The 12943-nt window shown below is 44.5% G+C and overlaps 1 protein-coding gene across 1 annotated transcript; it reads left to right on the forward strand.

Annotated features, from left to right (window-relative positions):
- The first annotated feature begins 1841 nt into the window (after positions 1-1841).
- Eif3f (eukaryotic translation initiation factor 3 subunit F) lies at positions 1842-10809 on the forward strand. The gene is made up of 8 exons (XM_021195078.1): positions 1842-2230; positions 7105-7175; positions 7349-7428; positions 7738-7875; positions 9304-9395; positions 9765-9901; positions 10015-10128; positions 10579-10809. Exons 1-8 carry the CDS (start codon positions 1855-1857, stop codon positions 10654-10656), a joined length of 1086 nt encoding a protein of 361 aa, XP_021050737.1. The 5' UTR covers positions 1842-1854; the 3' UTR covers positions 10657-10809.
- The last annotated feature ends 2134 nt before the right edge of the window (positions 10810-12943 follow it).

Consider the following 12943-nt stretch of genomic DNA (forward strand, 5'->3'; position numbering starts at 1 on the left):
CTCAAAAAGAGAAAGTAAAAAGAGCTTCCTACACTACTAACTCGGAGAAGGAGCATGAGTTACCTCTGGTCTTCTCAATAAAACTAAAACATTGGTTCATGGGGTTTGAGCCTGCTGGCTTTCACAATCAAACCGATACCTCCAGCTCGCTGCCTGAAGATCATAAAACACTCATTTCTTTTATAATCACAAATGTATTTTGAAGATTTTATGTTCTTAATTGTGTATGCATGCGTCTGTGACTGGGTATGTATGTACATGTGAGTGCAATGCCTGTGGAGGCCAGAAGAGGGCATAGGTTCCTCTGGAACTAGAGCTGTGTGTAGCTGTGAGCCACCAGCCAACCCTTCCCCTTGCTGGAATCTCAACGCAGATTTTCTGCAACAACAGAGAATATCTATCTCTCTCTCTCTCTCTCTCTCTCTCTCTCTCTCTCTCTCTCTCTCTCTCTCTCTCACTGAACTATCTCTCCACTGCCCAAATTTTTTTATAGCATAGGAGTCTTTTCTAAAAGATTTATCTATTATACACACACACACACACACACACACACACACACACACACACACACTGTCCCTATCTTCAGACAAACCAGAAGGAGGCAACAGATCCCATTACAAATGATTGCAAGCCATTGTGTAGTTGCTGGGAATTGAACTTAGGGCCTTTGGAAGAGGTTATTGCAGAGAATCTGTGTTAAGGTTCTATCAAGGGGAAGGGGTTGGTTGGTGGCTTACAGCTACTCACAACTCTAGTTGTGTTCCTAACCGCTGAGCCATCTCTCCAGTGCCAGCATAGGAGTCGTAATAATCAGTTCTTGGCCCTGCTTAGAGATCTATCCTTTCTTTTGATCATGCCATTTAACCACCAAATTCTTTCTTTAAATGTACTAGGTTTGCTTTCATTCACCTTAAGTCCTCTACACGAACTGTTCACTCCACCAGAAGGGCTCTCCCTACAAAACCCCAAATAATAATTGGCTGCCTGAATTCTTCAAGTTTCCACCCCAACTTGATATCCTCATTTTGTCCAACCCTAACCCTTCATAACTTTTCATGTCCTCATGACCTCCACTGATCACTTCTTTCTCATAGCACGGCCAAATAGTAATAATAATTTACTGTGTGTCAAAGCACTTTCTAGCATAATGTAGGATTTAGTCCTTTTCTTTCCCCCAAGAGAATGCAACCCTTTGCTGTTTAGTTCACTTATATACCCAAGAGTCTAAAAGAGAGTCTGGTGCATATTAAGCATTTAAATTGTTGAATGAATATGCCTCCCTAATGATGCCTTATGAAGCCATCAGAAATAAAGCACTATTGGTCAGTGATGGTGATTCCTGCCTATAGTGCTAGCACTCAGGAGGCAGAGGCAGGAAAGTTGAGGTAAGTTCCACGCCAACCTAACCTATATGGCGAGCTCCAGCCAGCGTGGAATGCAAAGTAGATCCTGAATCCAAAATTTAATTGATTGATTAATAAGTTAAATGGATGTAACAATGAATCCCCTGTTTAAGACTGATACTTAATATCCATTTAAGACTTAAACAATTGCAACCTTTACACTACTCTGTGCCGCCATCTGGTGGCAACCGTGTAGATTGCTAGTTGCTTCCTCCCCACTCCCACCCCAGGAATTCCTAAAGTTACTAGGAACTACTTCAGCCTGCTACACACAGAGTGCGCATCGGACAGAAATTAAAGCGCGCACCGCTCACTAAAACTTACAACCAGCCGGAAATTTCATGTCCAATAGTCATCAAGATATGAGTCACGTGGTGCAAATTTAGCCAATCAAGTTCCTAATTCCCCCAACTCACGCCCTTCTGCTCTAGGCTCTCTCTTTCTCGGCAAGATGGCTTCTCCGGCCGTACCGGCTAGTGTCCCTCCTGCCACTGCAGCCGCAGCCCCGGCGCCGGCCGTCACCGCAGCCCCGGCTTCAGCGCCGACCCCATCCACGCCAGCTCCGACACCGGCTGCGACTCCCGCTGCGGCCCCGGCGCCCGTCTCGTCTGATCCTGCTGTAGCTACGCCTGCAGCTCCGGGCCAGACCCCAGCCTCCGCGCCAGCCCCTGCGCAGACGCCGGCGCCTTCGCAGCCCGGGCCCGCCCTCCCGGGGCCTTTCCCCGGCGGCCGCGTGGTCAGGCTACACCCGGTCATTTTGGCCTCGATCGTGGACAGCTACGAACGCCGCAACGAGGGAGCTGCCCGAGTTATCGGAACCCTGTTGGGTGAGCTCTGGGGAAGTTTTCTTCCCGTCCATCTTCCTATTCCTCTCGTTCCATCGCCCCTGAACTCCTAGCCCGTTTCTCTTTTTGCACCTTCCTGCTGCGGCTTGCCTTCCCAAGCGATCTGAATTCAGCCGAATTGCCGTTAAGCCACAGAAATGTACAAGGAGTAGGCATAAGCTGTTGCGTAGTTTGTGATACTTGATCTACATGTTATTTTATACTCCCAACAACGTGGTACTGAGAGGGCATGCTGCCAAAACTGAAAGCTCAAATGCCAGCAAGTTCAAAGCCCTTGACCCGCTTAAGCACAGTACCCACATTCCCTCTCATATCCAGTGACCTACCACCACCCCAACACAGAAAGTGCCCACCACCCATGTTAGGGAAGAGGATGTGTCGGAAGCTTCCTCCAATTCAAATAAACCAGGTAAATTCGTAACATACTCTGGATATATAATATATTGCTTTCCTAAACTTTTCAGACAGGCTCGTGTCCCAAGGTCTTCTCACATACTGGTTCACAAAACCTAGATATGTTCAGCTCCAAGTTCCTCCCTAGCCCCCACCTCACTCTCCTGATTTTTCATTTGGACACAGACTGTTGTATTACGTATAGGTCGCTAACCTTCAAGATGAAGAGTAATCTTTTCTTTGCCTGTGTTACAGATTTGGGGAAGTAGATAGTTTATGTTAAAGTATCTTGTAAACCTGAAAAGCTCTAAAGACGGTTGAATACATTCCATTCTCTGGGTCCTGTCAGGCTGGTTTCCTCTCTGCCTCAGTGACAGCTTTTAGATATTGCAGTCCACTTTAGTTGCGTCTGTCATTTCTTACTGGTGGTCTTGTAGCAGGGCGTGCACCATAGAAGACAGTTCAAGTACTGCAAAAAGAGCAGGGTTTGTAGTCAGACTCCAGCAATTACTAGCTTTGTGGTCCCTGACAGATCACCATCAGACACTTCTTTAGCAGACAAGTTTTTGTTTGTTTTTTTCAAGGGCAACAATATATTTAAAATACAAATATATTTTTTAAACATTTTTTTTTTTAATTTTATGTGCATTGGTGTTTTGCCTGCATGTATGTTTAAAGGTGCCAGATCCTCCGGAACTGGAGCTATAAATAGTAATAAGCCACCATGTGGGTGTTGGGAATTGAACCCAGGTCCTCTGGAAGAGCAGCCAGTGCTTTCGACCACTGAGCCATCTCTCCAGCCCCTTCAGACAGTTTTTGTGAGAATGAAACATTACAGCAAGCAGTTAATGGCTAGCACGCCTCGGGTACAGTTGTTGGTCATCCTCTGTCACATAGTAGGCCTTACCACCCTACCATACATTTCTTTGTCTTTGACAGTGTAGGCGTTTACAGAATTTAGAGTTGATGCCTTGTCTTTTATCAAAGCGTACTTGTATTTTCTTTGCCACATGTCTTTCATGCTCTTCACTTTATTTCAGTCCACAACTATAATGCCAACTTCTCTCTAGTTTTAACCTCTAACAGTGTGTTGGCATTCTGTAATTGCCCTGCTGTGAGCTTCTATAACAAAAGAATTTTGTATCAGTGACTTGTCACTGAACAAATACTTTGAACATGCTGTCTAACTTTCAGTCTTTGGAGCTGTTTAACTAAAGGAATAAGTGTCTACCCAAGGTTTATGTTTACCCCATTTTTATCATAGGAAGACTAACTGTAGTGCATGGATTCTCTATCAGACTGAATTCTGCTCAGTGCTTCCCCTGTTACAAAACAGTTAATTGATTTTAAAAAAAAAAAATGAATGAAGCAATATGTGCTTGGCAGAAGCTTGGATTTTCTTGGTTTTTAATTTGTAAAAGATTTTGTCTAGTTAAATGAAACTATCATTGAGTTTTGTGTACCATGGAGTTGTTAGGTACTTAGAATTCAAAATTAGTTAAAGAAACACTGCTATAACCTTAAACTCAAGATGGAAACACAGTCCCTATAAGTAACTACTGTACGTGTGATGAGTATTCTGCTAGCAGGTGTTCTGTGGAAACATAGATGGAACTACTTAAAAGGTTATGAAGGAATCCTAGCAAGATGTGCAAAATCATGATAAGGTGCAACCCATTTTCAATGTGAAATAAGTCCTTAAATGGACAGTATCCACATATGATTCCAAAAGAAGCAAGACCTGAATTTAAAAACTTAACATGTTAGTGTAAGACTTTTAAATAATTTTCAATGAATATTCCCATAGGTTAAAGTTCTTTGTAAGCACTACTGAACCTAGTGTCCTTTATCCTTTAAATAAAAACCTTAGCTATTCAAATTATAGAGTATAAAGATTGCTAGAAGTGTGTTTTAAATATCATGGTTTTGAAAACTCTGAGAATACCCAGGAATGCTAATTTTTTTCTCTGAATCTCAAAATATAGCATGCCAAGAATTTGAAAACGTGTTTGTGTTCACTTATGTAGTGGTTCCAAAATGTATCACTGTTAAGAAATAAACTTTTTTTTTTTTTAATTTAAAAATGAAACAATTTTGAAAAGAAAGCCCCCAGCAAGTGGACTATCTGAAAAGGTTGGCATCCCAGGCTTACGGGAGGGTGGCAGGAAGTAAAGCCCTCAGTGGTTTGGGCACTTGCCTATGGGGCAGGACTCACAGAGAGCAGAGAAAATTTATCCAGGTTGGTCTCTGCAGAGGCCCATGACCAGCACTCATTCCAGAGCTGAGGCAGGAGAAACTATAGAACGTGCCTTCTTTGTGGAGAGTAGTAGATCTGAGTTGGGCCTGGACCACAGATTGAAAGTGTTCTGGTAAAGCAGAGCGCTTGAGAAAGGGAGGGGGAAAGAGGTAGAGAATGAACACTAGGAAGTGGAGCTTTCGGGACATAGCGTGATGGAAGTGCAGCATGAGAGGGGGTTGGGTGAGTTCTAGACCTGCCGTTGTGCATACAAGAAGAAAGGACAGAGTGGGGCTTGGGCTTGGTGGGTATTCCTTGTGAGGTGCCACTGAGTGTGCCAGTGGATTTGTCAAGTAGAAAATTGAGTAAGCAGGGCTGCCAGGGTGCTTCACCAACCTGCCCGTGCTTCATTTCCCAGAGCCCACATGATGGAAGGAAAAAACCTGCAGACTGTCCTCTGACTTCCATGGGCAAGCAGTTGCACGTACACACCCATAATTAATCAGTGTAAAAGAAAGGCAGATTTTAACAATAAGTGTGAAGACAAAAATGTAAAGAGGTGTGGGCAAGTATGTCCTAGCCCCCAGAAGATAAGTAACTGAAACAAAGAGGTAGATGAACTCACCTACCACAAAGATTGATTGGTAGATGTGTTTAAAAAAAAAAAGTCAGGAAGTATTTTTCAGCTTTGTGTGCAGTCAATCACAGATACTCAACTCTGCCCTTGTAGCAGGAAAAAATCCATAAATAATGCAAAAGAGATTAGGCACATAAACATGAACTGAAATGTTTCTAGGCCAGGACTTGACTTAGAAAAGGAGCTTAGAGCAAAAACCGGGAACACTAACAATGCTGAAACCCTGAGGTGTCAGAGGAGCCAACATATTAGGAAGAGAAGGGAGAAAGCTAGAAGAGACTGGTGTCCTGAAGGCCCTAGGAGAAAAGGCTCTGAAATGGGGAAGCAGTCACAACGGTCAGAAGTTGGTGAGTGTTCAGATGAGAGAAGGTATACCTGTGTGTTAAGAACATTGTCTTAGGGTTCCATTGCTGTGAACAGACACCATGACCAAGGCAACTCTTAAAAAGGACAGCATTTAACTGTGGCTGCTTACTGGTTCTGAGGTTCAGTCCATTATCAGCAAGGTGGGAAGCATGGCAGCATCCAGGCAGGCATGGCACTGGAGATGGAGCTGAGAGTTCTACATCTTATTCAAGGGGACCCAGGAGAAGACTGGGCTTCCATCCCACATGGCTAGAAGGAGGGTCTCAGAGCCCACCCCCTCAGTAGCTCATCTAGTCCAACAAGGCCATACCTCCTATTAGCACCACTAATAGCACCTCCTATTAGCACTCTCTGGGCCAAGCATGTTCAAACCACCACATAGTTCAGAAAATGAAACCATAGCACTAGCCAACAAAAGACAACACTAGCAGAGACATGTCACAAGGGGTGGGGGGTGAGGAACTTAGAGGAAGGTACCAGGACATCAAGTGAGAATAGTTGGGACCCATGGCTTAGTGAGATCCAGTAACTAATGTGAGAGTAAGGGGTATGAGAGGAAGTCTGTGTTAAGGAACCCTCTGGGGGTGGAATGACCCTTTCACAGAAGATCATCAGAAAACACAAGCATTTAAATTACATTTATAACAGTAACAAAACTGTAGTTAAGAATTATCAATGAGAATAATTTTATGGTTAAGGGTTACCACAACATGAAGGTCACAGCATTAAAAGATTGAAAACCACTGCTCTGGAAAGTGCAGTGTTGGGGGAGGCTGGTGGGGATAGCGGGCAGAGGAGACCTCGCAAAGGAAGACGACAGTCCTGTCTGGTGATAGAAAGAGGGTTGGGGGTCTCTGAGTTTGAGTTCTCTGGAAAATACTAGTTCTGTTGATGCTGAACTTGGGGCTAATGTGTTGGCTTCATGTTTGCTGGCTTTGAGGCCATCTCCAAAAGCAGGACCTGGAGAAACAGCTTAGTTAATAGAACACTTGCCTATCATGCATAAAACCCTGAATTCACTCTCCAGCGCCACGAAAGCCAGGTGTGGTGATGCATACCTGTAATCCTAGCGTGCGGCTGTTGGAGAAAGGAGGCTCAGGAGTTCTTGTTCCTCTTTAGTTAGAAAGGACCCTGACCCTGAGGGGAGGGCGGAATTGGGTAGTCAGGGGCCATGGGCTTGGGATCTCAGGATTATGTAACGCCTGGCTCTTCTCTCTTTACCAGGAACTGTTGACAAGCACTCGGTAGAAGTCACCAACTGCTTTTCAGTGCCACACAATGAGTCAGAAGATGAAGTGAGTTGAGAGGATTTAAGCAGCCCCACTGTGCTGTGTCTGTATCCAGAGCTGCAACTGAAGCTCTGCTTTCCCTGTCCACACTGGGCCTCCTCGGATGCGGGGGTTGGTAATTTTTCCTATGCAGCATATACTTGAAGCTTCTTAACCTCCTCTCCTGCCTTCCCCCTTAGGTGGCTGTTGACATGGAATTTGCTAAGAATATGTATGAATTACATAAAAAAGTCTCCCCAAATGAGCTCATCCTAGGCTGGTAAGATGGTGAGGGTGGGAGTGGATAGAAAGTCTCACTGAGGGCCAGGCTCGTTGTCATCAGACTAGATCTCGTCTCCCCTTTCAGACATAGAACATATAAAGCATGTGACCTTGAAAGCCTATGATATTTTGATGATAATTTGATCCTATAAAATCAAGGATAATTATTTTCAATTATAGCTTTTGTTATGCAGAGTTTTTCATGTTAATTACTGCTAAAACGGGTATGAGAACCCCGGCGACACCCACTGCACTGTTGCATTTGGTATTGGTGTCAGATGTCCTGCGTTTGTAATTGCTGTTGCAGGTATGCCACAGGCCATGACATCACAGAACATTCAGTACTGATCCATGAGTACTACAGCAGGGAGGCCCCGAACCCCATTCACCTCACGGTAGATACAGGCCTCCAGCACGGGCGCATGAGCATCAAGGCCTATGTCAGGTGAGTCCTGGGCACACTCAGGTCTAGCCCTGCCACTTATTTCCTCTTCAGGAACTTTATTCCCCTTTTAACGGCTGTCATTAGAGAACTTTCTGAAGTGAAGTTGGACCCCATAACTTAACCTCTCTGGTCCTGCTTACACTGGAGTATTTGTTGCTTGTAACAATTCCAAATGGCAGTGCCTTTAGTATTGTTCTGGAACAGTTAACCCACACATGATGTGTTTATCAGGTTCTTCTGAGCCTGTATTTATTGCTTTTCTGAATTATCATTAGTTTTTCATTGTCTTGGTTTGGGTGGTTTTTGGTTTTTTGAGACAGGGTTTCTCTGTGTAGCCCTGGCTGTCCTGGAACTCACTCTGTAGACCAGGCTGACCTCAGAAATCCACCTGCCTCTGCCTCCCAAGTGCTGGAATTAAAGGTGTGCACCACCACTGCCCAGCTTGGTTTGCTTTCTATTGCTGTGATAAAACACTGAACAAAACCAGCTTGGGAAGGAGAGGGCTATGTCAGCCTGCAGATCCCAGGCTGCATTGGGGGAAGTCAGGGCGGGAACTGGAATAGAACCATGGTGATGCTGCATGTACCTCTGTGTTCCCCTGGCTTGCTCAGGCTGCTTTCTAATTCCACTCCCAGGGGTGGTACCACACACATCAGTCAAGAAAATGCCTCACAGACTTGCTTGCAGGCCAATCTAACAGAGGAATCGCCTAGCTTATGTCAAGTTACAACAAACCCTAGTCAGTGCATTCCTAGGACTAAGCATGGCATTTATAGTATAGAAGATGCTGCCATTGTTGAGAACATATCTTTTAAGCTAGGAATAAGTATACTTTTGAACAGTAACATAGCAGTGTTGATACATAAAACTTGCTGGCAGCTACACCACCATTTGTCAGGGCTTGCTGGGGAAGGCTTTAGCATCTGAGGAAAGAGAGCTTATTACTATAATTTGAGCCTATTAATGTGCACTGGGCCTTTACCTTCACATCCTTGCTAGTCTCTACAAATTCATCTTCAAAATCCAGATGAAAACGCACAGTTGAAATAAGCACAACAATTTTAGTGAAGTTACTTCTAGCGCCCAATCTAGTGTTTGGGGGCATGAATCAGTTTGCCGTTTTAGTAGTAATGAAAAGCGCAGGCCCAGAAAAGAATGTTCTGATGTGTTCCCTGGAAATGGGTGTGTCCGGCCAGCCAGGAACATCCAGAGTCCTGTCATCCCCACTGGCGTTATGGTGTATGAAGTCGCCCCATACCTTTCCAAGCCAAAGAGGAAAAGGAAAACTTGCTCACACGATGACATCTCGGGGACAGTCCCGGCCTGCTCAGTGGAAGATACTAACTTTGACTGCTTTCCCAGCCTCGTCTACACAAGGAAACTGCTCCCAGGGCGTCCGTCCATTTACCTTTTCTCCTTCTTCCCCAGCACCTTAATGGGTGTCCCTGGGAGGACCATGGGAGTGATGTTCACACCTCTCACGGTGAAGTACGCATATTATGACACTGAACGCATTGGAGGTGAGTTCCCTTCCCTGCTGTACATACTTGGAGACCCTAGGACTATTCAAGGGAGGAGCTGTTTCTCTGACAAAGATGGAAGCCTTGGGTAGCTTAAAGAACACACTCAAGGTTCATGCTGACTGAAAGTTGAAGGTTTGTCCAGGGTGGGGAATTGTCAGTGTCACGGGCCATATAGTCATCCATATGAGGCCAGAACCAATAGTTAGCAAGCAGGTAGTCAGTGAGGGGGAGAGCAGGGATTTGGGGGAACTGACTGCTGCTTCCAGAAGGCATGGAGGGAGTTAGTAGGTGGCTAGAGACCTCTTTCCTCTTGTCATGACTAAGTTTTCTCTGTTGTCTCTTACTGCCTGTCCCACACTCCCACAGTTGACCTCATCATGAAGACGTGTTTTAGCCCCAACCGGGTGATTGGACTCTCAAGTGACTTACAACAAGTGGGAGGGGCCTCAGCTCGAATCCAGGATGCTCTAAGCACTGTACTGCAGTATGCTGAGGATGTGCTGGTGAGAACTGGGGAGGGAAAAGCAAGGGAGGGTGGGCATCCCTGCCCAGTCTGCTGGTGACATGACAGTACCTGACAGGACAGCGCCTCATTGAGTCTTTGTTCTGTGCTCAGTCTGGGAAAGTGTCTGCGGACAACACGGTAGGCCGCTTCTTGATGAGCCTTGTCAACCAAGTACCCAAGATAGTCCCTGATGACTTTGAGACCATGCTCAACAGCAACATCAATGTGAGTTCCGTGGCTGCGCCCTCAGAGTGGGTAGAGGGACTTCTGCTGTGTTGTCCAGGTTGGAGGCAGTACAGTATGTTCAGGGAGACTCCACTTCCTAATGGCTTGTCTGAAGTACTGCTGGTATTGCCATGACTTGTTAACTAGACTGGACTAGAAGACTTGCTAAAATTCAGTGTAACAGAGACAGTTTCTACTTTTCCCCATCTGTGTTCACGGGCACACACCCTATACTCCACAGGGCTACACCGCAGTCCCACATCTATGAGAATCAGAGAGGATAGCGGTCATGCACGTTCCCTTCCTGGCTTCTACCTCCAACCCTTACTCAGTCTGCCTCCACCCCCATTTATCAGGACTCTTCAAAGCCAATGTCCACAGTGATGCTGGCTAACCAGCCTTTCTGTCACCGTTCACTCAGCTTCTCACTGATTATCCTTTGTCTTCCAGGACCTGCTGATGGTGACCTACCTGGCCAATCTCACCCAGTCACAGATTGCCCTCAACGAGAAACTTGTAAACCTGTGAATGAGCCCCAAGAGGCATTTGTGCTGGTTGAGGTTTTCAACACAGGACTGAGACTGAAGTGGAGGCAAAGGGTTTCTTTGTGGTTTTGAGTCACAGTGACTCAGTCAGCTGCTTGTGACTCCAAATAAACATAGCTTACCTTTTGTAAATGAACTTTATCTGATGTGTTTATTGTCAGCTAGGAGAAAGAATCATATTCTTGAGCTCATACAGAAGCCAGGGAGTGGGCACTGGGGAGAAGCTGGTTATATGTTGGCATGACTCACCCACAGTGGCTGCTCCCACAGCCTAGGCTATGGTAGCATCACCCAGCCCCACACCAGGCAGCTTATTCTTGGCACAGTGGTTTACAGTGATACTTTCTTCTTCTTCTAACTTAGGATAATGGCAAATGGAATCTCCAAGATTGTTTTAGGTTTTGGTTTGGTTTGGTTTTTTGTTTTGTTTCGTTTTTGTTTTTTCTCTTTTTCCTTTTTTCTTCATAACATCTTACCTGGAATGGCAGTCAAGAGAGTTGCCTTGTGCAGTGTGGAAGGACCTAGAGAAGTGCTAGTGAGCCACAACAGGATAAAGGATGGGCACACACCTCAGTCCTGGGACCCAGGAATCCACAGGAGCAGAAACCCTTCATGGTGAGAAATAGCTGCTTCACCAGACTGTTCGTCTGGAAAGGTATCCTAGTGCAGACACACGTGTGTGATATGCATGTGCCTAAACAAGCCAGAAAGCCAAAGGATGGTAAACTTAAAAAACTAAATCAGTTAGTGGCTGGTCACCTTAGAGGTGCAGGAGGCCAGCAAGTAGAAGCAGTGCAGGTGAGTGACTGGTCTAGTGTGAAGGTGGGCGACAGGTTAATGGGTCTAGAGACAAGTATGAATTTATGGTATTAGTATGGTATTTTTTCATTATCACCTAGCTTGATTCCGAACTTGATAGACATTTTTAAATGAGAGAAAAATACATTGAAAATAATGTGAAAAAGAGGGGTTTTGGTTTTAATTTTGACTAGTTAATACAATGGAAGAACACAAAAATGCAGAGAAGTCTGGGGTTGTAACTGTAGAATGCCTAGGGGACATGGAACTCTGGGAGAGTGGGAGTTCAGTCCCCAGCACTCCAGAAAATAGGGTGTGATAGCACACCTGTAATCCCAACCAGGGAAGAAGGGAGCCAGAGAATCAGAAATTGAAGCTAATCCTTATCTGTGTATAAGCATGACACCTGCCTGAGCAGCATCAGATCCTATTCAAAAACCCAACTGCAAATAGAGTGCTAATGAGAAACACCAGCAACAATTACTTAAAGAGCATATTCCCAGATAAGAATGAAACGTTTCTTAAGGTAAATAATGTATTGGTCACAATTCTAGTCAAATGCAAAGATACTTTGATATGGGCAGGCTGTTTCTAAATGTTTATAGGGAAAAATAAAAATGCCCTCCAAAACAATTTTTGCAGAGAGTACGCCTGTCTCTGAACTATGACCACAGCAGATGTACTGACTCAAAAACACAAAAGCAAGACGCTCCAGTGAAGTGTTCTTGATCCATGAGGAGGAACTTCCTAAGCCCTGAGAATCCATGAGCTATTCTTCTCAGAGATTGAGATTCTGTAACCCTGTAAAAACTGGTGGAATACACACACAAAACAGTACAAGTATAAAGCTGGGGAAATATTTGAAATTCCTACCAGAGACTACTATTCTTGTCATGGAACTCCCATAGCCAGTTTGTTTTGGTTTGGGGTTTGTTTGTGTGATTTTTGCCTTTTAAAGACGGTGTTACTATTTGCTCTGGCTCTCTTGAAACTCAATGTGTAGACTGGGTTGGCTTCAAACTCAAACACACACACCCACGCCTCAGCCTGAGGAAAATGCTGAGATCAAAGGTCCCACAACCTGTTTTGTAAAGGCCAATTACCTGCTAGGTATAGGGATACAAACAGTTCACTTGTCTATACAAAAAAATAAACATTTAAATATGCCTGATCTCTAAGATGCCATTTTTCACATTTTCTCTTCTGTGAATGGCTTGTACTGATGGCCAGAAAAAGAAACATAATGAACATTCATCTCCAGCAGGTGGATATGCTGTATTGCAGCATTTTGAATTTGTATTTATCAAAATCACAAAATTTTAACTCCAGAATTCATAGGCATATGTGTGAACATACTCGCACACATCCTATAGAAGGACTGATTTGATTTTAACAAAATAGTGCATATGTAAGATTTTTTTTTCTTTTTTATTATTATTTTCTTTATTTACATTTCAAATGCTATCCCGAAA

The sequence above is a fragment of the Mus pahari genome, chromosome 1 (assembly GCF_900095145.1).
Source record: "Mus pahari chromosome 1, PAHARI_EIJ_v1.1, whole genome shotgun sequence".
Taxonomy (NCBI): Eukaryota; Metazoa; Chordata; class Mammalia; order Rodentia; family Muridae; genus Mus; species Mus pahari.